The sequence below is a fragment of the Mesocricetus auratus genome, unplaced genomic scaffold (assembly GCF_017639785.1).
Source record: "Mesocricetus auratus isolate SY011 unplaced genomic scaffold, BCM_Maur_2.0 Super-Scaffold_4256, whole genome shotgun sequence".
NCBI lineage: Eukaryota > Metazoa > Chordata > Mammalia > Rodentia > Cricetidae > Mesocricetus > Mesocricetus auratus.
The window spans coordinates 69,950,363-69,976,943 of record NW_024429182.1 but is presented as its reverse complement, the minus strand read 5'-3'; the positions used below and the strand labels follow the sequence as shown (position 1 = coordinate 69,976,943).

At 44.0% G+C, this 26,581-nt stretch overlaps 1 protein-coding gene and 1 long non-coding RNA gene across 2 annotated transcripts in view; one reads left to right on the top strand and one right to left on the bottom strand.

Moving 5' to 3' along the window:
- Plpp4 (phospholipid phosphatase 4) overlaps positions 1–26,581 on the top strand; it is a 133,208-nt gene that overhangs the window by 69,324 nt on the left and 37,303 nt on the right. Inside the window, exons 4-5 of the mRNA XM_040753230.1 lie at positions 1,879–1,942; positions 3,697–3,821. Of these exons, the coding sequence (XP_040609164.1) occupies positions 1,879–1,942; positions 3,697–3,821 (189 nt within the window). The remainder of the gene's footprint in view (positions 1–1,878; positions 1,943–3,696; positions 3,822–26,581) is intronic.
- LOC121142777 lies at positions 21,268–24,589 on the bottom strand. Its single transcript, XR_005879875.1, has 4 exons — positions 24,503–24,589; positions 24,275–24,394; positions 23,373–23,479; positions 21,268–22,409 (listed from the first exon to the last, which is right to left on the bottom strand). It is a non-coding gene; the product is annotated as an uncharacterized LOC121142777 (long non-coding RNA).

Genomic DNA, 26,581 nt, shown 5'->3' with positions numbered 1-26,581 from the left:
GTCTCTTTCAGGCATTTGGATCGTACAGTGCATTTTCTGGTATTTTCTAGCTCACTTACTTCAAACCTGTGGAAAGACAGCACTGTCTACGAGCCCACTCAGCCCCAACTGTGTATGGGGTATATTGGGCTCTGGATCAATGGAGCTGCATATGAAGTTCACTAAGATGTGTGTGGGACAATGAGAGATCAGCCAGTGATACCCACTCATAGCTGGCTTATCTGCACTGAGGCCATGCTCCCAGGAGAGGAAGGAGTGCAACTCCCCTAGAAAGCATAGCAGGGCCAGCCCTAGCAGGGAAAAGCCCACCACTGTCTATTCCATTGTTGTCAGAACTCTCTGGGAAAATTCATCCAAGACAGCCTAGGAGATTTTTCTCTCTTCTGCAAAAGAGGCCTCTCACCTCTGCTCTGACCCTGTAGAAGAGAAGGAGGCTGGCGTTTCTGGCAGGAAAGATGTGCCCATAAAGACGGTCGTCACTGGGCCTTCCCATGTTCTCCACACTCAGAGCCAGTCTATACCCTGGGTTGCACATATGCAGTGCAGTACTGTGGTACTGACTCATGTTCAGCACTCCAACAGGAAGGGACCTGTGCCTTTTCCCACTCCATTCATACATGGCCAGGAATGCTCCATCACCACTCAGGGGTTTACTGTTCCTTTTCATCCCAACCTTCCCCATTCTTTCTGTTTCCTACAACCTGCTAAAAGCAGGTGACTTTGTCTTCATCTCAGTAGTGTGTGCCCTGGTGGCTGTGATGGCTATGCCACAGCACTTTCTGCTTGTAGAGTAACTAACCTATCTCCCTTGATAATAATGAGTTACTGGATGAAGGTCCTTCCCAAAAATGCCCCCCCACCCCGTGCTCATCTTATGCAAGTCTCTGCTGGTATTGAGGAGTTAATATCTGCCAAAGAGAAATGGTAGCTCATGTGTTTTATTACTCAACGAAGAGAGGACCTCTCTGAGTTTCTGTTGCTTATGTAAGACATTTATTTGACCTTCGTCGCAGTGACAATGATGACTGCACCTCTTAAGTCCTCTTAACAAACTGTAGGAAGGAAAGTCAAAGCTTTTGTAGCAATGGGTGTTGATTCATGTTGCTGCCCCTTTGGTTTGGTCTGCTCCTTATCTAGCAGGTTTCCAGGCTGCTTGGAGAAGGTCCCTGGGCTGTATTTTTAAAATAATGTATTCTAGAAGTTCTTGCTGATTTAGATGACAAAAGTTACCTCCCTGGACCCCCAGTCCTCTTGGAAACAGTGATGGACAGCTGTTGGCAGGTGATGGGTCAGGGATGACAGAGGCCTTGCCAGACTGTCCTGCTCTTCAGAAGGATTCTGGCAGCTGCTCTGATTCGAATTATGTCTGAGGAGATTGCCAGGAGGAAATAAAAGAAAGTTATGTGTCTTGCTACGAGTAAAAGAAATTCTGCACGCTGTTGTATTAAATCTGCTTATATCGGGCTAGAAAGTGATGGATGAGCTTGTTTGTGAGGCTGAAAATTCTGGTCAAGAAGGAAAGATTTCATTTCATGAGAATGCAGCACTTTATGGAACAACCTCTATAATCCTTCCCCAATTATATTGTGTTTCTAAAGTATTATTTAACAACTCTGTGGTCATAAACTAAGTGTAATTATAGGTGATGATGATGACAATGACAGTGATGGCTGGTAGTCATAATGATGGTGATAGTCACAATGGTGATGGGTAATAATAGTGGTGATGATAATGGTGGTGATAGTAGTGATGATGATGGTATGTTGATGGTGATGATGATGATGATGCTAATGGTGATGATGGGGTGGTTATAGTAATGATGATTTTTAGTGTGAAATTCAACTGTTTTTTTTCCTGTTTGTTGGTTTTGTTTTGTAGCGGTGTCCTTGGCTCTTGCTTTGAATGGAGTCTGCACAAACACTATTAAATTAATAGTGGGAAGGTAAGTTCCAAGAGGAAACAAATGATGGTTTATAGTACAAAGATTCCTTAAACAATTTTCCCTTCCATTGTTGCCCTCCTGGGATTTCTGACCTTCAGTACAGTTCTTTTCTTTCTTTTGAATTATAAGCTCATTATTTTAGGGAGGAGATGACTAGTAAGAGAGTGTCCACTGGCTGACTGACCACACTTTGTTTGGCCAAAGCCTGCCATTGGCATTTCCACTGCTATCCCAGCACCTGGCCAGGCTTATTTGCTTGTCAGTTTTGGCCTTTAACAAATTAATAAGACCACTTATGTATTGTTTTCTTTGAGATGAGATGTATGGGTTGGCATTTCAGATCTGGCTTTATGATGCACTTCTCTTACTGTTCCTGAGAAATGATTTCTAGATTCCATTTGCTTTCTCCACCCCTCCGGCTGCTCTGGTGCAGAGTCAGTCTTTGCAGCGATGAGAAGCCCAAAGGCCTCTCAATACTACAGCTCACTTGAGCTCTGACGACTACTCCTGGCCTTGAGCAAATGAGATTCCATTTACAACCTCAGCATTTATAGATTATTGGCATGGTACAAGGTGCTAGGCTAGGCATCAAGGAGTGGAAGATTGGGTAAATCTGGGCTAATGAAAGACTCTGTACTAGGATGTCCCTCCAGATCCCTCCATGCTTAGCATGCACTCGGGACCCAGATAAAGTGATGATTCTAGGGTCTCACCTGCTGAGGTTCTTTCTGGTTGAGAAGGTGGACAACCACATTGGAGAAACTCTGGCTGGATCTGAAAAGACAGCACAAGAATAGGTCTGTTAAATCAGTGGCATCTTTCCTATGTCCCAGAGCTAGGAGACTTAGTGTAGGAGTCCGCACGTGACAGCCGTGAGCCAGTGTGCAAGGGAGGTGTGCTTACAGCATTAGCAAGTCTCAACCCTGTTATGCACGCAGAAATATTAGTTGATTTGCTACAGAATAGTGAGCTGGCACGTAGACACACTAGAATCCTTACTTGAGTAGAGCATTCCAACATGGGGCCAAATGTTGGGCACAGGATTCCATTCTGGGCTCCCAGCTTGTGTTTGCCACATACTGATCATGATTGATCATGGCAGAAGTGCCATCTCCCTTAGACCCCTGACCCTGCCTTAAGGATTGTCATAGGCATTATATGGTATGGTGAATGTGCAGTGCCAGGCACTGCATCTACACTCAAGAATAAGTTAATGTTAGCTGTGGTTGGTGGTTGCTCTGGAAGGCTCGGTTGCAGGGCCAGAATCATCCTTCTTCCTTTAGAGATCTCTGTCCCACACCAGCCTGGGTCACCGAACTTCTGAGTTGTAAAGTTTCCCAGCCAGGCTGAGGGCCACTGCTTTAGGAAAGGCAGCTGGCCACCAAAACTTGACATGTAGATTGTTGTGTCCTGGACTCTCAGAAACTAGGGTAGGGTCTAGGTTGGTGGAGCAGTAAAGCGAGATAGGAAGTCCTTTCTAGTCTGCTGATACCATGCTTACGTTTCCAGGAAGACTTAATGCTCAGGACCTCACCTTTGGTCAGGTATTGATTTCTCCCTTTCACAGATGGGAACTGGGGAAGGCCAAGACCTCCCCAAGGCTGGAAAACTTGCTACAATTCAGATATGTTGTGGATGACAGAGGGAGCTTGCAGAGGGACAAGGGGATGGGGGCCGTGGGGAGGAGGGATTAGCTTGGGGCTCATTGTGATGGCAGCGTTGTATATTGAAAATGTCCATGGTGTCTTTTGTAGACCTCGTCCCGATTTCTTTTACCGCTGCTTTCCAGATGGGGTGATGAACTCAGAAATGCACTGCACAGGTGACCCTGACCTGGTGTCCGAGGGCCGCAAAAGCTTCCCCAGCATTCATTCCTCCTGTAAGTTCAAGGCGAGGGCACTTTTGTTCTCTGGCTCATTGTTTGGGGTGTTTAAGTGGATGTCAACATGGTGCAGTTTTCTTCACTGTGGGGTGGATGGATGAGAAAAACAATGTTCCAGGGGAGGTCATGAGGGCTGGAAGCCAAGGCTTTGGACTTTACATAGTGTTGCATATGTTGCTTTTGTGAGCTCAGAAGAATGTGGCGTGTGACATTTCACCCCTGGATGGTATGACTCAAGAGTTTGACAGTGCAGGGGGAAACTTACCAAGCTCCTTGACTCTGATGATCATTTCAGCACTGTGTCTAGTATTTTTTCAAATGAAGGTATTGTGTGTGAACAAATGTATAGCATGTATGCATATACATAATGTATATGAAAATGTGCGTTCTTATACCCACCTCAATATATAGTTTTACTGCAGATGCTAGAGCCCGGATCAGCCTTACACACTGACTAGTCTAAGCCAGCAGCAGTATGGTATAGCAGAAAAAAATACAGGTCTGTGAATTGTAACACATCCTGGCTGTTCCAGGTCTCAGGTCTTTAATTTCACCTATCTGAACCTCAGGTCCCACTGTGCTTAATGGAAATAGGAATGACTCCATTCTCAGTAGGGGTGAGGATTAAAGTCAGAGATAATAATTACTGACATTTCTGGAGCACCCTCCAAAGCAGAAGGTGGCAGTTCATTGTTTTAGTTAATCCCTCAAGTATAAGGCACTTGGGATCTGGAGTTGTAACCAGCTCTCCCTGTTATTATTTATTACCGAGACTGGTGTTTCCATTCACTGTAGTGGTGTTTATTGAATGACTCAGACACCAGGTATTGGTACTAGGAATCCAAAGACAAAATACAGCCCTGAAGGCCACAGGGCTGCAATGTTGTGGCTCTTGGGATAATTGGAGACAGACTATGGCTGCAGGTGACTGGCTGCTTGGAATGGGAAAGGCTCCTGTCAGAGTGTGAAGTCCTTGGTTCCCCATATGTCTAACGATTATTGACTTTCGGCAAGCCTCTTATCTTAGTGGGATTTTTTTTCCAAATCCTGTGCTAAAGTCGCACCTTACCAGTTAGTGGCTGAATTGGGAAACATCAGAAAGCTTCTCTGTATGGACATTTTGCCCAGAGATACTTGAAACTAGGGTCTGAAAATGAGTTTGGGAGTGACAGACGCTTGAAGGGGATTGTTATCAGGCCTTGTTGTAGTACTTCAACCTTCCAGATTTTGTTCTGGAAGCATAAAACAATGAGGCTCAGGCAGGGTCAGCTACTCACCTGAAGAAGACAGCCTCTAGCATGATGGTGTTTTCGACCTTTCAAAGTTTTACAATGGAGTGTTCATATGCCATGTTAGTTAAATGCATCATTTTCTTCTCTACAGCTATTCTTATCATGGTAAGTTAAATACTGTCCCTCTTCCCCTAAGTAAATTCAAGCTCTAGTCTCTAGAACTTATAAGTACAACTTTATTTTTTAAAGGGTTGTAGTTAATAATACCATACTATTAGAAATTTGCCAAGGAACTTAATTCAGGAATATTACACACACACACACACACACACACACACACACACACACACACTGACTACGTAAGATATCTGGTGACATATGTCTTTAATCCTAGTACTTGGGAGGCAGAGGCAGGTGGATCTCTGTGAGTTCGAGACCAGCCTGGTCTATAGAGCAAGTTATAGGACAGCCAGGGCTACACAGAGAAACCTTATCTTGAAAAAGGAAAGAAAGATAAAATGGATGTGTTAAATAACTTGACTGTGGTAGCCATTCTCTATGCATGCTTTATGCTCTAAAGAAACCTTTACCAAAGGGGGAAAACCCACAAGTTAAAAATATTAAGATAAACTCTTGGATTTAGGGTGTTGCCCAAGCCAATGGTAGATGCTCTTATAGGAGATGGGCAGAGGAGGTTGGAGATAGAGGTGGGAGAAGGCTAAGTGAAGACACGGTGGGATGGAGTCATGCAGCCCTGGCCAGGGCTGGCTCGTCCAGAGCTGGGAGATGCTGAAGGACTGGTTCTTCTGTAGAGTCTAGAGGAAGTGTGGCCCTGCTGATGTCTTCATTTTCCAGTTAGGAATTCTGGTCTCCAGAGCTATACGGGAATGAGTATATGTTATGTTACCAAATGTGTGGTAGCCCTTTTCAGCAGCCTAGGAAGCGCAGAAACAGCCAGATCCAATGCCACAAGCACAAAAGAATTTGCGTTAGAGCCACCACATACTGCTTTGTAATGCCACTGAGGTGCCTATGGCAAGGACATAGTGATGAATGGAAGTATAGCTCTAGGTTGTTCTGGGCTTCAGTCAGAATGTGAGAGTGAGTGCTTCCTTCCTACCATGCTCTTCCTAAGTCACAGTTAATGTGAATGTATGGTTTGTATTAGGTGCCAGCTGGAAGTGTTCATGCTATATTAGGTTATTATTGTCAAGGATTAGGAATCTATTGTCAAGGATTCCAGTGCTGTAATGTTTCAGGAATCTGGAATACTATTTAAGGTAGGGGTCAGCTCCTATAGGTTCCCCATATATTTCATTGTAGGTAGGTTCACTCATGTCTGTGTTGTTTCTTTTGTATGAGTATATTGCGTGTGTACCTGTGTGTGTGTGTGTGTGTGTGTGTGTGTGTGTGTGTGTGTGTGTGTGTGTGTGTGTGTGTGTTGCATGTATGGAGGCTAAAGGTTGACATGTGGTACCTTCCTTGGTTACTCTCCACCTTATGCTTTGAGATGGGGTCTCTCACTGAACCTGGAGCTCAGTGATTGGGCTAAGGCTGGTTGACTTGCAAGCTTCAGAGATCCACCCTTCTCTGCCTTGCTGGTCAGGCATTCCATAGGCATCACCCATAATACCCAACATTCTTCTTTCTAAAATGTGGACCTGGGGATCCTAACTCAACTACTCATGCTGGCATGGCAAATGCCTTACTGACTGAGTCATCTCCTTATTGTTATGTTTCTTGAGGTTCGATCTGCCCACCCCCACCCCACCTCCACCCCCACTCCCACCCCCACCCCCACCTCACCCCCACAAAGACTTACTGCTAATACTGAGTTCTAAAGGACTTGAAATTTTAAGATCATTAGGAATAGAAAATCTTAATCCTGGCTTTTCAAATATTTGACTGAGGACCATAGCACACGTTAGTGACTGCTGGTGCATTTGAACTTGGGCAGGAAGTAGCTTTCATGTGCATACCTCAAACTGGCAGACTATGGACCTCAGATATTAATGGCTGAGCCTTAAAGAAATGTTTATTTTATATGTGTGCACTCTCCTCCTCCACAACAAACTGACTTTCTCACAGGCTTCCTCTGGGCACCTGCCTTGCAGATGTGGCTTCCAGGGATCTGTGCTTGACAGGCTTTCAGGCAGGAGCTGTTATACCTCCTGCCTCATGGCTCCTTAAGACATTAATGTGTGCTCTTGTTGGCAGACACGATAATTCCATTACATCCTATGGGTTTTGATGATGTTGTTTGCATCTGTGCTCTTCCCCTGCTTGTGACAGGGCAGTGTTAACTTGAAGGGAGCTGCCTTATCCTGAGAAACCCATCAGTGCCCTGCCCTGGGTTTCTTATTGTCATTTTTAGGACACCTCATGATTGGTGTGACTTTTTGCTCCTCTGTGGAGTGTAGTCTTCCTTGCTAGTTGCCTTGGGCCCTGCCGCGGTTGTGGTCCCCAAGTAACACACAGGACACTATATTAATTATAAATCTGTTGGCCATTTGATTGGTTTCTTACTGGCTATCTCTGACTTAAGTATTTAACCCATACTTGTTAATCTATGTATTTCTCTTACTGGAGAAAAGGGTCCGAACCTCTTACTCCTCTGGCTGCCTACCTGGTGTCTCTCTCTGCCTCTCTTCCCAACAATCCTCCTTGACTCCTAGTCCCACCTATCTTGCTTCTCTATTAGCCAACAGTGCTTTATTCAACAACCAATAAGAGACAGATTTACAGAATGACATCTCCCATCACTCCTCAGAAGGGATGACCTCAGTGGACCCTTATTTTGTTACCAATACTCCATGATCCTTGCAAGACCAATTTTCCAGTCTAGACTTGGGTGACTGACTGGATTAGGTGGATCCCAGGCTAAAGAGACATGGGACAGGCTCCTCTATTCACAGATCGCTGGTGGCTGGATGCAATCCATATTCTCATATCATCCTGTGGAACACTTGGTTTTTCTTCAAACTTAAGAACAGAAATCGATTTGTTTTGGAAACAAAAGAGCTTGATCTGAATCTCCCTTGAGTAGCTGAATGACTCTAGTGTGGTGTGCTCATGCATTCAGCAAAGACCCATAGCAGCGTTCTCGGGAGATTTGCTCTGTGAGACAGCCCAAGTATCCTTGATTGGAAGAGCAGGGACCACAATGGCACAGAGCAAGTTAGAATTTAAAGAAAGTTAGCATTGTGCCTTCTCCAGGGGCTGAATATAAGGGTTTCGAACAGGGAATTGTCTCAAGTTTTGACTGGGTATCAGTTCAGCTTCTGGGAGGAGAATCTGTAATGAGTGAGATGTCGGAGATAACAAACCGTGGTCCTGCCAAACTGTAAAGAAACATCTGTCCTGCAAGAATGGTGGGAGTCAAGAGTTCCTTTCCACCCCTGGTGAGAGCAGTCACATCCAGGTGTCAGCATGTGACCACATCCAGCCACTACTCCTATCTATAGTCACTCTGCACTGGAACATCAGGATGCCCATTCCTCTACGTGTTCTCTGTGGCGGCTTTCACTCTACAATGACAGAACTGAATAGCTAGCTGTGAAAGGGACATTGGGCCCATGGAATTATAGTTATGATCTTCCCTTTGTGGAGAAAGATCAGCAGCCTTGCTGGTACCAATACTGCAAAGCAGCAGTATCACAAAACATCATTAAGACAGGATACCTACAATTGCAGAAAAGGGGGGGTAGGGCCAGAGGAATAATGGGATTGAGTGCAGTCTAGACTACATAGCAAAACTCTTGTCTTAAACCAGCTGGGCTGGTTAGGTTTTTGTTGTTGGTGGTGTTGGTTTTGTTTTTGTCAAAGTAACACAGTGACTAATGATAGATGTGAGAGAGCCCAGCCCACTGTGGGCAGTGCCATCCCTGGGCTGGTGGTCCTGCGTGCTGTAAGAAAACAGGCTGAGCAAGCCATGGGGAACAAACCAGTAAGCAGCATCCTCCGTGGTTTCAGATTCAGTTCCTGTCTCTAGGATCCTGCCTTGGGTTTTTCCCTGACTTCCCTCAGTGATGGACTGTGATGTGGAAGTATAAGCTAACTAACCTGAGTTTTCTCCAAGTTACTTTTAGTCCTGGTGTTTATCCCAGCAATACAAAGCAAACTAGGACACCAGCCAACCCACTAAACAAAAGCTAAAACAAGACCAGGGCACTCACATGGATGTTCTTGTTTGTTTTTTAAATGGCGCTAGGGATGGAATCCAGGACCTCAGTATTGTCAAGCAAGTGCTATTCCACTGATTTGCATTTCCAGCCCTGGAAATCTCACTTTTAACAAGTCTGGCACTACATAAAATAGGACATCTGTTGCTTATGGGATACATTTTTATGGCAGAGAAGGTATAAAAGCATATCCATTATAACTGAATTTATGAGCCCTTAGTGTTTAGCGGGTACTGGACTGAGCACTGGGTGGAGAAGGCAAGGGCAAATTTGACTGTGTCCTTAGATGTGAGGGCGAACACTAGTGTTGGGATGCCACATGCTGAGAATAGAGGACCTAGAAAGGCAGTCCGGGCACAGGGACAGCCTCCAGAAGGGAAACTTTCTTGGTTTCTCACTAGAGAGTAACATGAGTTACCCGCTTGAGGTTTTATGATCTGAGTGTGGAAGTTCAGGCTTGCAGTCACTTCCAGGAGGGTCTCCGGGTGACAATGTGCCTGAGATGTGTGTGATGGAGGCGCTTTCTTTGTCTTGTCTTGGGGGGTTGAGGCTGTGGCTCAATTGGTACCCTTTTTGCCTAGCACACACAAGCTTTGGCACTGAACTAATGAGTGTAAGGGTGCATGTCTGTAAATTCCAGCAATCCGGAGGTAGAGGCAGGAGTTCAAGATCATCCAAAGCTCCAGGGAGTTCAAGGCTAGCCTGAGTCACATGAGGTCCTGACTTGAGACGAGAACACGTCACTTTTACTTTTCTCTCCCCTTCTGTGACTTCTTAAGGATCCATTCTCTACCACTGGTCATCTGAAACTTCACAATGACATACCCCACTGAACTTCTATTTCTGTTTTCATTGTCCTGGTCACTGGATGTGTCTTTTTAATTGGGAATTTTTGTCACTCCTGTTTCTGTGCCCCTGTTTCTTTTCTAGGTCTGTATGGGCAGATACTGAGTTCCTCTTCCATTATTTTTTCCTGTTGTCTGCCTTTTGTTTGCTTTATAACCACCTCTTAGAGATTTAAAAATTCTATAGAATTGGCACTATTTTTCATTTCTAAGAACTTTCTCAAACTTTGGATTTTTAACAAATTTAATGCCGTGTTCTTTTTCTCACAGATGGGCTAACTCTTAGCTCTCTGTGTCTGTGAGTTTTGCCTTGCCTCCTGTGTCACAGATGGGCTAACTCTTAGCTCTCTGTGTCTGTGAGTTTTGCCTTGCCTCCTGTGTCACAGATGGGCTAACTCTTAGCTCTCTGTGTCTGTGAGTTTTGCCTTGCCTCCTGTGTCACAGATGGGCTAACTCGTAGCTCTCTGTGTCTGTGAGCTTTGCCTTGCCTCCTGTGTCACAGATGCTGGGTTAACTCGTAGCTCTCTGCGTCTGTGAGTTTTGCCTTGCCTCCTGTGTCCTCACGTGCTGTTTTGTTCAAATACCTAGTGTTCTAACTTAAGGATGGATGGCTAAAGCTACCCAGACAAGGCACATTAACTGGTCTTTGTCACCCATGACTGGCAGTTGAGGAGCTGAGCTCAGGCATGGGCCCTGCTTGCTAACATCTGGCCTTTGCCCCAAGTCTGTTGGATCCTCAGGGAAGGCTCCCCAGTTCTTCCAGAGGTATGAATCAGAGCTCCAGGTACTATGCGAGAGGCCTTGGTGCTTCTTGAGTTACTCCCTCGACTTCTGTCAGTCACACTGTTTTCAGTATGGTTACTCCATGAGACCCTCTACTTCCTTTTTTTTTCCCGAAAGGCCAAAGCTTCTACAGCCAGGTTGTAGGTGACTTCTGGGCTTTACGGGATGGAATGTGAGAGGCTTGGCTTCTCCTTGCAGGGACTCTCTGCTATCCTGTTTCTGAAGTCCTGGCTCATCTGCCTTTCACTGTGGCTGATGCCTCTGGCTACAAAGTTTTCAGGGTCTTATTCATTGAAAGGGCTGCTTCTTATCATTGCTGTCTTCTATAGGAGGGAAGAGTTACCAGTCTTCAGCCTGGTAAGTCAGCAGCAGCTGTTTTTCTCTCCTTTTCTTCTCCCTGCAGTGGGGTGGAGTTCACGTACTGCCAGATGAAATCCACATTCTGCTTGGACTTGTCAGGGTCCTCCAGAGATAGAACCCATAGAGTGTCTTTCTGTCTTTCTCAAGACATGCATTCGAAGGAACGGGCTCATGGGACAGTATGGCTGGCAAGTCTCAGTTGGGCAGGCTGGCAGGATAGAACTTCAAAGTTAAGTTCATGTTATCATCTTGAATCCAAAATATATTGGACAGATCATCAAGGTGGGATACTCAGGCAAGGTTTCTATGTGGCACTGATTTATTTTTTAATAACAGAGTCTCCTGTAGCCCAGGCTGACCTTGAACCCAGGCTGAGTATCTGGGTGCATGTGTGCATATTAACTGTATGTGTGCATAGCCAAAGGCAACTCTGCTAATCCTCCTGCCTCCACCTCAGAAATGCTAGCATTACAGGCAGGCCCCATCTTATCTGGTTTATAAAGTGCTGAGCATCAAACCCAAGGCTTTGTGTGTCAGACACATGCTTTATCACTGAGCACCACGCTCCATGCTGGAAACTGAAGCCATGTATCACACATGGTAGGCAAATGACCCAACCCTGAGCTGTGTTTTCAGCCCTCTATGTAACACTTGTGAAGACACATTTTCTTTCTTCTTGGGGAAAGCTCAGTCTTCTGTATTAAAGTTTACAGCTGATGGGATGAGGCCCTCTAACTGTGCAGCATGAAATCTGAATGTTTAAAGTCAACTGAGTATGAAACTGTCACTTCCCAGGGCACAGCAATGTTTAAAGTGGGTCGGATCAAGCGACTGGCAACTGTAATGAGTCACACTGATATAAAGTTAGCCACGGTTCTGTCTCTCCACTCCTCAACCACTCTCAAGTCAGAAGCATCACCACAATGCTCTGATGCCTTCAGTGTAGATGATCCATTTGTTGTTAGGTTCTTGTTCAGCCTCGGTGGTGTTTCTGACAGCAAAGTCCTTGAAAGCAGAGTGTCCACTAGTGTGTCTGTCTTCTCGAGCTCAGCGTCTGGGTGTTTGCTCTTGGCAATGGAATCTAAATAGGTTTTAGCTACGACTTGGGAAATTATCTCAAGATCTTGTCTGTGCCAGGTTGAACTCCATCAAGCATGAATATTCAATGTCATACAGCAGCTGGGGCTTAAGTGGCTAGGCTGGCTTCTGCGTGGAGAAAGAGGAACCGTGGCAAGATTCTTTTGTTGTGCCACCTTTGATGAAACACCATTGCTATCAGTGGGTTTCTGTGGGTGGCCAGAGTACCTGACAATCGCTTCTTTTAAGCGTTGAATGAAAGGGCATGGGCTACATAGGTCATTGGTTCAACCAGGACACACTGCTGGTGATTTGAGGTCACACAGAATGTGATTTGTCTTGTAGTGTAAACAGCAAAGCTTACAATCTTATTGTCATGACGAGGAACATAGCAGACATGTGTGCTACGAGCCCTTCGTAGTTCTCTCCCCACCCCAATTTATTATCCTTTGTCCCAAGCTTCCCGAATTGGGAAGATTCTGAGGAATGACTGCCTTTATTTAGTCCTGTCTTTCTACTCATGGGAAGAACTGCCTCCATGCTGGATGGCTAACTTTGAGCAGACAAATGTCTGGAGGGAGAGAAAGCTCAGGTCAGTACTAGGAATTAAGCCCAGGGCTTCACACATGCTCATACATGCTAGGCAAGCACTAACTCCCAGCATGACAAGCATCGCACTGTGGAGCAGTGTGTCTCTGTCTGTTTATCATAATCCCCCACTTCCTCCTGTGAAGCTAGTGACACTTACCCCTACATCCCACAATGAAATTTTAGTGCCACAGATTATATTTCCTTTAATGTACTTAAGAATAAAAGGTCCCAGCATCACCAGCATGTCAAGAGACATCATCGAACTTGGCAAGAGTTCCTCATAGTTCCCCTCTGATGATTATTTTTCTGAATGGCTGTAGTGTATATGTAAGACTCTTCATCTTTCCAAGAGCCAATTTTCATTCCTCAAAGGGGTGGCATCTTCATCAAGAATGCATATTCTAGTGCAGTCATTCTTAACTGGATTGTTTGTTCTTCCACAGTGGCATTTAACAATGTCTGGAGACATTTTTGATTGTATGTATAATGTTTTCATGCACATGTGTCTGTCTATGTAACTGTACTGTATCTATGCAGCTATGTTTCTGTGTGTCTGTTCACCTATGTATATATGTGTCTGTGTATGTCTATGTGTCAGTGTGAATCTGTGTGTGTCTGTGTATGCCCATGTATCAGTGTGGATGTGTGTATCTGTGTATGTCTATGTATCGTGTGAGAAAAAAGATCAAAGTCATATTAATGGTTCCAATTGAGTCCTTGTCTACCTGTCCACCTCTCTCCCTATTTCCTTCCCTTTCTCCCTTCCTTCTCTCCCCCACTTTATTTAGTCTTAACATTTTATCATAAAAGTTTTGTATATATTACGTGAGAAGTGGGTGCCTGAGGAATCCTCACGCCCCAGGCATACCAGTCTGGCTCAGCAACTTGACTGGCTTACGAAGCACCTAGGAGACCAGTAAAACATACCTGTGGTGTCTGTGAGGTTCTCCAGAAATCACTGACTAGAGGGGAAGACCTGCCCCAAATGTAGGTGCCATGGATGGGACAAGAGAGAAGCTGGAAGCCCACGGCCACAGGCATTCTCTCTCTGCTTCTTGACCACCATGACATGAGCAGTTGCTCCTTGCAGTAACCAAGCAACAATGGAGCCAAGGGCCGGTGACCAGGGAACTTCTGAAACTGTGAGCAGAGACAGGCGTCCCTCTGCTTAAGTGCTTTCTCTCGGGTATTGGTCATGGTGATAAAAATCTGACTCTACCATTCTTCTTTCCTGTTTTTCACTTGGTTGTTTTTGTTTTTCCTGCTGCTTCCTCAACCCACCGATAGAAGGTAACAATATTTTTCTTTTTAACCATGTTAATGATTCATGCTTTGAAATGTATAAGTCGGAGCCAATCAGTCCCAACAGATGGGTATCGCAGTGATGAAAACGCTGGTCACTGATGTTTCCTTTCTGTCCACTTCAGCCACTGGTGACAGATACCCACTCTTTGGCTCTCCTATGCCTTCTTTCTTTCTTTTTGTTTTTCTTTTATAAACAACAGGTTATCTTTGTCTATTTAAACTTCATGTGTAGGACTCATACAACGTGCTCTCTTCAGGGCACCAGAGCTTTTGATCTTTTAGTTCATCCAGCTGTAAATATCAGTCATGTATTCCTTTTTATTGCTGAGCTCTGTGTCACCCTATTGAGTACCACAAATCTGCTTGTCCATTCCATTTTGGTAGCATTGGGAGTTTCTCCAGTTATAAATAAATCCACCATAAATGTTTTTATGAAGTTCTTTCCATTGATACATGTTGTTATTTTGTCTTTTAAAGTACTTATGAGCAGCACTTGTAGGTCAGAAGTTATCAATTTTTAACATTAGAGGAAGCTATTGACCTCTGTTCTAAAGCACCTTAGTTTACCTTCCTGCTGTCAATGCATGCTAACTTTTGTATCACACTAACATTTGGTGTTATTAGCCTTTTTAATTTTACTCATCTTGGTGTGGATTTACTTTGCCCTTCCCTGATGACTAATGACACTGTGTAGTCGCATCTTTTGCATAGTGACTGTTCACCTATCTCCCTATTTGCATATCATTGGCTCAAGTTCATTTTCTCTCTTTATTTAAGGTTAGCTGGTAGTGTTTCCCATATTCTGTTTATAAGCTTTTTTCCTCCCTTTTTGGACCAGATAAATGTGGTGTGATATTTTCTCCCATTGTAATGGAGATATTTGTTTGCTCATTAGTTTTCTTGATGGTGCATACCCAGTTTAGAATTTGAATAGATCTTTTTCTTTTGTGGTTATTACTGTATGCTGAGTAAAATTCGCTTTGTTACCCTGAAGTTGCAAAGATAAACTTCACGTTTCAAAACAAACAAACAACTTTATTATTGGGACTGGAGAGGTGGCTTAAAGGTTAAGAATGCTGGTTCCTACACCCATGTCAGGCAGCTCTCCTGTAACTCCAGCTTCAGGACGTCTGATGCCCTCTTCTGACCTCTGTGGGCATCTGCACATGTGCTGAACACATGGCATGCACACATGTGAATAAAAAGCAGCCTTTTCAAGAAAACTTTATGACTTTTGTTTTGACTCAGATGCTTTTCTCAAATCAGTTTTTATCCACAGTGTGAGGTGGAGTTTGAAGCTGATATATTTCCATATTGAGCTAACTATTCAGCTTCCTTTCTTGAAGAGACTTCCATTTCTCCATAAGATTGCTTTAGTGCCTCTGCAAAAGCTAATCGAGTGTTAAAGTATGGGGCTGTTTCTGCATTGTGCATGCTGTTCCCCTTAAGCTGACCCCACCCTATCGATTACCATAGCGGCACAATGCAGGTTGAAGTCAGGCGGTTTGAGCCCTTCCTTCATCTCTGCTCTTTTTTATCAAGATTGCCTTTGGCAATTACAAGCTCTTTCTTTTTCCACATACTTTAGAATTGGCTCATATGTTTCTCTGAGCCCTTCCAGGGGTGTGGTGGAGCTGGTGTAGGTAAAGTCAGTAGACTGCCCTGAGAGAGAGAGTAGAGGTCTCTTCGCTATCGAGTGTTCTGCTCCATCAACAATCTATTTCTCCATTTATTTATAAAGATCTTTTTCTATGTAGTATTTTTATAGTTTTTGTTATAAACAGCTTGGGCATTTTCAAAAGCTAGTCTGAAATTTTTTATTGAAATAAAACTTACTTATGATACAGTTCAACCATTAAAATATTTTGTGGTATATGCTTATAGCTTGTGGTTTATAGTCCATTCACAGGGATTTTATAGGTTCAGTCTCAGCCTAGGACAGAACCAAGCCATTCGCTCTCACTAGCCCATCTCTCACCTCCCCAGAGCCAGTCAGCCACTGGTTGTCTCTTCCACACAAGTCAAATAAACTCAGTCATGTAACATGCAGCCCTGTGTAACTGGTGTATTTCATTTCTAGTGTAATGTTTTCAGGGTTCATTAATGTTGCAGCATTAATCAATAATTTATTTTAAATATTTTATTAATTACTGAGAATTTTGATCATTTCACCCCCCAATTCCTTCCAGATCCACCCTTTCTTCTCTACTCACTCAACTTTGTGTTCTCATTGTTTTTTTTAAGCCATCATCTCTGGTGCCCATATATTCTTGGGTGTGTGGACATCCTCCAGACTCGGTGGATCTTATAGGAAACTGACTCTTCCTCTCCTAACAGCTATCAGTTACCAATTGCTCCTTAGCCCGGGATGGGGATTTGTGTTGCCCTTCCTCTCAGTTCTGCATTCTGCCTGGCTTGAGCTTGCACAGACCTTGTGTTTGCTGTCCCAGCTGCTGCTGCAAGTTCATCTGCACAGCTGCCCTGCTGTGTCAGGAAGATGCTGCTTTATTTTAGGCATCTGCTACCCCTAGGTGCACCAGTCTTTCCACACCCTCTTCTGTGATGATCCCTGAGCCTTGTGGGGAGGCAGGGGTGTATCATTGATATCCTATCTGAGGCTGAGCATTTCACAGTCCTGTAATGTTCTACTGTGTGGATATATGACATAACTTATTGATTGATGGACACTTGAGCTGTTTTTAGCTTTGGACTATGAGAAATAACAATACATAAATACCTGTATACATTTGTGTGGGTACTTCTGGTTTTTTTTTGGGGGGGGGGGACAGGTGGAGGCTTATAACTAGCTATGGGAAGATGGACCTCATAGCTGCTTCGTACTGCTTTGAGAAGCTGTGTTCCTGTTTTCCAGAGCAGTTGCACCATTTTCTATTCCCACCAGAAGTAAATGAGGTCTCTGGCACTCTATCTTTGTCACTAGCTACATCCCATCTTTTGGTGTAAACTGTGGTCTGCTTGTAATTTTGTTTCGCATTTCCTTTATGATTTTACCTGTTATTTTTACTTGGTGCTAGTGATATCTGACAAAATATCCTAAGGCAGGAAGGGTTTATTCTGGCTCATGGTTCAGGAAATGCCATCCAACATGATGGAGATGGCTGGCAGCAGCTACATAAAGCACTGGTTAATTTGCATAGGTAACTAGGAATCAAAGAGGCTCCATCCCAAGTGGGGGGCAGGGTGTATCACTCAGCACCACTCCTGGCCCTAAGTCTGCCAGCCAGCTATATCCAGGAACCATCACAACCTCCCAATATAGTACCACCAGCAGGGAAGCAAGCATTTGAGCATGTGATTCTGGGGGAGATAATGCACATTCAACTGCTAGGGCTGAAATCCTTCCATGTGCTTATTGTCAGTTTTGTGTCTTCTTTGGATAATTCTCTTTGCAGACCCATTAATGGTTTTTAAGTTGGGCCATCTCTGTTGTGGAGTCTTAAAGGTGAGCTACCATCCATGTCATTATCTTAATCCAGTCCAACTCTGCTTCTACCATACTCTGCTGTGTTGTTATTAGCAAAGCCATCCCCCTTTGAGACAGCAGAGGCCCAGCAATACACTTGCTTTTTTAAGAGCATGATGAAGAGATCCATGTTTATGCTGGCTTTAGAAGTGTTAGGGGTATTCTTTGGTATCTGTGAGTATTGAAATTAATACCTAAAGTCGCTCATTTCAGCTTGAAGACTTCTTTTGCTTTTTTTTTTTTTAATAAGGAGAGTTAGCAAGATGAGTTAGCTAACAACTTAATTTCTCTGAGGACATCTTTAGTTTGCCTTCATATTTGACAGGTAATCTTCTTGGGCTTGATTAACAATTGTTTCCTTTGAGCAATTTGAACTATGATACTGTTTTCTCCTGTGATTTTTTGTAACCAGAAGCCAGATATTAACCTTATTAGGTTCCCTTATATGCAGCAAGTCATTTTTTGTCTTGAAACTTTTAGTATATCCTTACTCTTGTCTATTTTTATATTTGTTATGGTTTGTCTCTATGAGGAGTCTTTATTTTTATCTATTTGTAGTTTGTTGGGTTTCTTAGGTGTGTACACTAATGTGTTTCATTGATTTCTTTAAATATTCTGTTCTTTCTTCCACCCCCTGTCTCTTCCCTCCCTCCCTCCCTCCCTCCCTCCCTCCCTCCCTCCCTCCCTCCCTCCCTCCCTCCCTCCCTCCCTCCCTCTCTCTCTCTCTCTCTCTCTCTCTCTCTCTCTCTCTCTCTCTCTCTCTCTCTCTCTCTCTCTCTCCAGGGGACAAGGTTTCTCTGTGTAGCTCTGGAGCCTCTCCTGGAACTCACTCTGTAGACCAGACTGGCCTTGAACTCACAGAGATCCACCTGCCTCTGCCTCCCAAGTGCTGGGATTAAAGGTGTGTGCCACCACTACCTGGCCTCTCTTCCACCTCTTTTTCAGGAGCATTAGTATGCTTGGATGACTCACATTTCTGTTCTCTGAGACTCTGTTTCATTTTGTTGATTTTTCCCCTTTTCTTCTTTGGATTGTATCCTCCCTATTGGATATCGATGAATGTCCTAATTCTGTCTCCTGACACTTCTAATCTACTCTTGAACCTCTCTGGTGAACTCTTCATTTCAGTTACTGTACTTTTTAACTCTAATGTTTCCATATGGTTCTCTTTTGTGTTTGTCTCCTTGTTGACATTTTTCAGTTTGCTGTGACATTGTCATTTGTCTTGATTATTTTGGCTCATGATGAGGCAGACCATTATGATAGGAGGTGCATGCTAGAGACAGGCTGTTTACCTGATTTTGGGGTGGTGGTATAAAGGAGTCATTCAAGGACAAACCCCCTATTACCTCCTGGAGTTTCCAACATTGCTTTCTTAGTTTAGGTTCTCTAGAGGTGTGTGTCTGTGAGGGGTGTTTGTGTGTGTGTGTGTGTGTGTGTGTGTGTGTGTGTGTGTGTGTGTGTGTGATACGATAGCAATAGACACATTTGCCAAAGAGTTAAGTTGGCCCATGCTACTGGACTTCCTCCTTTGGATCCTTCTAGCTCCCCAGCCTATTGAACTGTGCTGTCCACACGCAGAGCAGATTCACTGGCTTCAAGTCACAGACACACCCAAATGTGTAGTATTCTAATGTTCTAGGACTCTCTCAATCCACTATGGTGGCAATCAGGATTGACTGTCATCAGTGTAATTACTGAGACACCAAGGCATCAACACATGAGATTTGGGGGAGGGGCATTTAAGATATAACCCATAATATACATCTTGAATATATAGAACATCATGATCAGTCATACCTCAGTAAGCCTGAAAATAATTTAAAAGGTAGATATCAGGAGTCAACAATGTTCCATAATCCCCTTCTTTAGAAATAGAGCTAGCTATTTCTGAGATAAATGACCATGACCATCCTCAGCCTAGGTCATATCATAAAACTATTATCTTTTAGGTTCAGAATCACCAGCTCTGTGTGTGTGTGTGTGCGCGCACGCGTGTGCATGTTTCCACATTCAAATACATTCCCTTAAAAGATTATTTTATTTCTTCTTTTGAGTAGAACTTACTAGCATACATATATTTCCATGGCCTCCATATCGACCACTTTTCTCCAAGCTTCCCTATGCCTCCCAGTACTTTTAGGGGTACACTTTCCACACCATTGGCAGCTGGTTGGAAAATGTAAACTCCTTTGGATGGCAACCCGAGTCAGCATGGTCAGAGAATTATGTCTGCCAAAGGCAAATGAAACAGATCTTTCCACAGGCAAGTCAGGGCATCTTAGGATGATTCAAACTAATGCATCTTTCCTCCCATTAACTTTTGGATTCCGGTTATTTAATGCAAAGCAACACTTTCTTCCTCTGCCATCAGCAACCTTAGCATGGGAGGGAGATGTAGAAGGAAATGTGTTCCATATTTTTGGAGGCCACTACATCCTAGAATAGCTGTTTCAACTCACCCCTCTGCTAAAAGCCATCAGTGGCTTCCAATCCACCCACAACCAATACCTAGACTCTAACAGTCTAGAGACCTTTGCTGCCCTAATGGTCTCAAGTCCTCTTCTTTCCCTTTGTTTCTGCATCTTAGCCCCTCACTCCCATCCTCTTGATGAAACACAAAACAATAACATGTCTCAAGCATTGTGTTAAAGGCCTGGAGAGCCCTACTTCCTTTAATATTCATCATGTATTTCTGAATTCATTACTTAAGATTTGTCTTGTTGCCAAGGCTCAGACAGCATAGTAATCAATCCCCAAGTGGCACATGGCCAGCCTATGATAGAACTAATTTACACCCAGATTGTCTGATATCAGAACCCAGACTCTAGATAGTTCCTTTCCTTTCTTGATCTTTGCCCTCCCCGCCTTCCCCTTTCCTCCATGTGCTGTCTTGGATTTCCCATATTCACCCACTCAACCCTTTCTCTGTCCCTACACACTGATCTGATGCCCAGCCATCAGCAGCCACCTTCCTTGGCAAGAGTTTTTTCTGGATTCTAGCAATTCAGCTCATGCCCACAGCAGATGGGTTGCTTGGGAATTGTTATACAACCATCTCAGAGCAATCTCTAGGTAATTCTGACTGAGGAAATGTATGCATATCTAGCTCCCTGTGCCCTGTGTGAGCCTCAAGAGTGCCCAGAGTCACCAAGTAGACTATGCTGTACCTGCCTGGGGTCATCACTTGCTCCTCCATACTTTCTGACAGCTCCCTTCTCACATTGGGCTCACTTGGGGACTTCCTGATTCATCTTGTTAATATACTGTTGGCACTTTAGTTCATCCCAAGGCCTCATCTTGAAGGCACCCCAAACTAGGATATCTGTGGCTGCCTCCTAGGTGCTCCTAGTGTTTCTGGCTCCGTGGGCCTCAACCATGACTCTAGATCCCAGACCCTGACTTTCCCCTTCACAAGTCCTTGTCAGAATGTTTAACTGAGTCTGCCTACATCATCATCATTTGTTAGTTATTTTCTTGCAGTATCTACCTTTAGCTCCATCTGGGAATGAGCTAGAAAGACTCTGGCTCTGAAGTGTCCCTACTGTCTGAATTAACGAACAGTCCAAAATAGCTACTCCAGATATTTATTGAGCAGATTGATTTGTTGGCTTAACTGGATAAAACCTAAACTAAAGCTATATTTATGCTATATATATGTGTGTTTAGGATCCCAATGTCATCACTCAGGTCATGATTTCAGGACATTCCACATTGCCAACAGCCTTGTTTGAGAAAGGAATACATTCAGCTTCCAAGAGCACTCTGACCCTTGAAACACTGAGGGCAGAATGAAATGATCATTTCCACTCAAGGGGATGGGATGTGCTTTTCTTGAGACACAAAGGCTTGTTCTGTTCCCATATATTTTCTGTCCACAATTCCTTGTCTTTGGTCTGCCTGGTGATTTATTAAGCAAAATTGTCTATTCTTTAGAAGCACAGGCTTAATGATTGTATAGTTTCTTTGCACAAAGTCATTCCTAATAAAAACTCAGCACTCTAGGTCCTTCAAGCTCCCATTGGCTCCATGGACCCTCAGCCTCCCTGATGAAGCCTCACATTTAAAACTCTTACTCTTGTTTTATGAACTGAACTCTGCCATCTGTGGCAAGCCCATACCTTTCTTTGATCCTAGTAAGAGAGACTCGTGCTGTGATCTCCTCACCACTCAGGGTTTTTCTCTTCCCTCAGGAGATGACAGGGCCAGGATATAGCTACCAGTTCCCTTTGAGCTATGAGATGAGTGGTCGCTGTTGGCTTCCATTCCATCTACTTCCCAAGAGAACTTCATATGCCTACAGAAGACTTGGGTATTGCTGGAATAAAGAGTGTTGAGTACCAGCCTTGTGCCAGGCATGTAGAAGCAGTCTGGTGTGTGCTGGAGCCCTCCTGCCTCCTTCTGTTGAGCTGTGGGCCTGGCCCAGGGTTGGAAAGAGCTAGAGGAATGTCTGTACTTTAGGTGTCATTCACCCCGAAGCTTGGGGTGGAAGTGGGGGACCCAGGACTTGTAGGAGTGGAAGCAAATAGTGTCTTCACTCTGCAGATCTGGTATTCTATGTTGTAGTGTATGGGCATTTCTAGAGCTTTCCAGCTTTTGTGGGAGCCTCTTTGTGCTGATTGCCGTCCCTCAGTGGATCCAGTTCCAGGCTCTGGGTTGGTCTTTCTCATACGATGATCTGTATCAGCTTTCTGGGTCATGAGGAATGAACTAAGGTCTGCTCCTTGCTGTAAGGGGGAGAGGAGGAGGTTGATCCTGGCTTTCCTTGGGCTTATTTGATTGTTACTCAGGAGCACCTTCTAATGGAGAAGCCCTCCCCCATACTGTGGTGGCTAGTAACCTTGAGAAGGACTTGGCTTATATTGTTATTTTCTTGTCCTTTATTAATGTGGTCTTTGGGGAAAGTGTTTGATAGTCTGTCCTAGACATTATTCATCTTACAAGTCAGGCAAGATTCTAATCATTTAAAAAAAAGGAAGAAAATTGTTGTAATTGTCGACTGTGGTCAAATAAAGGATCTGACTCCAAGGATAACTTCTCCCCATGACTTTGTCCTGTGACCCTGTGGCTTAGTTCCTATCTTTGGTAAAAACCCCCAGTATCCTGCAATCTATTTTAAAAAGCATTCATTTGGACTGGGAAGGTAGCTCATTGGGTAAAGTGCTTGCTGAATCAACATGTGGGTCTGACTCTAGATCCCTATCATCCATGAAAGAACCAAGTGTGGCAGTATGTATCTGTAATCCCAGTACTGGGGGTGGAGACTGGTGGATCCTGAGAATCTGCTTGCTAGCCTGTCTAGTCCTGCCTGCAAACTCCAGGTTCAGTGAGAGACCGTGCCTCCAAAACAAACAAAGAGAAACTGTTGAGCAAGAGATCTGGACATCAACATCTGGCTTTCACACATGGCTCCATGGGACATGGGCACACACACACACACACACACACACACACACACACACACACACACACACACACACACACGTTCCTGCATGCACACAGGGAGAACGTCCATTCCACACATGCTTACTGAGCACTTTCTAACTTTCTATGTCCTTGGCTTGGGCTTGATGCAGGAGGATACAATGGTATAAAACTGCCACAAAACATTGTTTTCATAGAATTCACAGAGTAGAACCACTGTGAGCACAGAGGTTGCCCTATGGCAGTTCAGCAAAGGTGTCCCTTACCCCAGCAGATGCAACCCTGGACACAGAGCCAAATGGAAAGGAGCAGGCCTTCCTCCTGCACTGGGCATCCTTGGACAATGGACATCCTAAACAACCTTCCTCAGCAGCTGTGATGCATAACAGTGGATATTAAATAAATAATTATACAAATGATCCATTATAATACCAAAGCACACTAGTTGGAAAATGTATCATGCATAATTATGAATGTACGAAGCCAGAGGGATCCAGAACAGTAACTTCTAAAGAGTGGGGTACGACCAGGTCAAGAGTGCTATGAGGAGAATAATCTCCATGCACCTTCCCCTCACCTTCATGCACATGGTGGGCAGGGACAGAGCTCACTCTGGTGATGGAGAAGGGGCCATAGCATGTAATCCATTTTAAGACATTAGCTAGATGCGCTGGTAAATCCAACTCCTGCCATGTGGTCAACTCCCATCCATTTGCTCCTAACTATATCTTGTCTTCCAGTAACTTAAGTCCTGGGTAGTGACCCAAGGCTTTATCTCCATTGGGATAGCAGTTTAGTCTGTTAAGAATTATGTCTGGTGATTACAGTATTCATCATACTTTGAGAAACTAGGGTTTAGCAACACAAGGCCAAGGTCTGAAAGGAATAGGCATTCTATCTTCCTTCCTAGGTATGAATAAGCTCAAATGCTTCTAACTTCCCCATGTTGCCAACTCAAAAGAAGGCCGCACCTGTGTTCTTCATGTTTCCCTTCAGTTTTTGTGGCCTCAGATGGTGCTATTCATGGAGGGGGTCCAGACACTGAGCTCTGATGAGCACCTGGATCAGAGAATCCAGGCAGGAAGGTGACTTAGCAATGGAAGAGGCAGCATGATCATGAAGGATGGGGTGATTACACTTTTCTTTAAAAACAAAAACAAAAACTTACATCAACCCAGAGTTCCCGAGGTGTGGTGATGCATGCCCTGTGGGCTAATCAGAATCTCTCATATTGATGTCATTCTAAGCAGAAGTAGGTTCAGGATGCTGTTTTTTCCCTTGCTCTGGCCTAAAATGACATACAGTATAAAGGATGGGAGGACGAAGGGTTGTCTGGCCTCTAGCTTCTCATTTCAACCCTCTTGACAACAAATTTGATCTAGATTCTGCACCTTACCAGCCTTCTCTACCTGCTGTGCAGTCTTCTTCAGTTTCCATCATAACCCAGAAAGCCCAAAGCTTGCCTCTGTGACCTCAACCCCAAGTATCTGCCATGGTTATTCACCATTTTCTGTCATAATGCATGGGGGAATTCCAATCTTTGCCTCTGTGACCTCAACCCCAAGTGTCTGCCACAATTATTCACCATTTTCTGTCATAATGCATGGGGGAATTCCAACCTGTGGATATTTCCAAACAATGCCTGAACCAGTTTTCTTCATTTTCTAAAATAAGGCGCTCTATAAGGACAGGTTCCCAAACAAATAAGGGGCTGGAAATTAGGTATTAGCATACTCTGTCCTTGCAGGTGGAATTCATCACTCTCCTCAGTTACACCTTTGGAATGAAAGGGGGATTGTAAACTTTTGAAAAAACAGTTGGCCATTTGCAAGGAAGTTCCAATGGGCAAGCGATGGGTTCCCAGTCACTCAGTGTGAGTCTATATCATCTGTCTGCAGTTGATCAAGGAGCTGCTCTCTGTCAACAGCTCTATTTTGTTGAGCTCATGGAAATCTTCTTGATCTTAGAAAGGCCAAGGGATTATCTGTCTTAGTCAGGGTTACTATGGCTGTGATAAAACACATGATCAAGAGCAAGTTGGGGAGGAAAGGGTTTATTTGACTTACACTTCCACAGTGTAGCCCATCATTGAAGGAAGGCAGGACAAGAATTCAAACAGGGCCAGAACCTGGAGGCAAGAGTTGATGCAGAGGCCATGGAAGACTGCTCCTTACTGCCTTGATCCCCATGGCTTGCTCAGCTTCCTTATAGAACCTAGGACCACCAACCAGCCTAGGGATGACACCACCCACAATGGACTGGGCTCACTCCTGTCAATCACTAAGACTATGCCTTATAGGCTTGCCAAATCTCATGAAGGCATTTTCTGCCTGCCTTTCTTTTTTCCTTCCTTCCTTCCCTTCCCTTCCTTGCTTCCTTCTTTCTTTTTTGTTTTTGTTTCTTTGTTTTGTTTTTTTTTTTAAACAGGGTTTCTCTATACTGCCCTGGCTACAGTGGAACTCAGTCTGTAGACCAGGCTAGCCTCAAACTCAGAGATCCACCTAACTCTGCCTCCCAAATGGAGGCATTTTCTTAATGGAGGTTTCATTCTTGTTTTCTTCTTATGCACTCCTTTTGCCCCAATGTAGGCTGCACAGGTTTGTGAGATGCAGTCCCCTTCCAACTGTCGGTCCCTGGGGCAGTGTTGGGTGTTGGTGCACAGAAATTTTGAGGCTGAGTGGAAAGTTTATAAGCATTGGGAAGTGGATGGCAAGAATGTGAGTCCAAGGTAGCTTCAAGGATTTGATAATCTGACTTACCTAAAACTTGATTTTCTCATCTCTAAAGCAAGTTTAGAAATATTTTATAGTCTTATTATAAGAATAATATAATTGGCCTTCCAGAAATGCCAGTATCTCTATTTTAGTCCCAAGTGATTGAATCGAGTGATGGTATGCACACATAGACCAATTGATGTTATTATTTAAGGGATTAGTTTAAATGATATTCCATGGGAATTCTGAAACAAGGATAACATGATAAATCAATTGTATTATTTATAATAGAAACAGTTGTCTGGATTCTGACTGAAGCCCACAAAAACAGTTTCCCACATATGGCACCCAACATGTGGGTAAGCGTGGGGGATGAGGGAGGGGGTGTGGGGGGGATAGAAGTGATGGACACCACAGAGGCTCAATCCACCTTCCCTCTTTCATGTACTAACCCGGCAAGTCGGCTGGATTCTAACTGAAGCCCACAAAGAAAGGTCCCCATAAGAAACAGGCAGCTATAAACTTTTAAAATGAAAGATATGCATAAGCAATAAACAGAAAACGAAAAGCCTGTATTTTCAAAGCAAAAAAAATATTTATAGAAGACTTAAGTAAATAGAATATATACCATGTGTCATGAAAGGATGATTCGGCAAGCTACTAATTTTCCCTAGGTTGTAGATGCAGCCTAGTTCTATTTTAAAAATAGGTGTAGAAATTTAAACATTGATTATAAAATTTATCTGACAAGTCAGAGAACC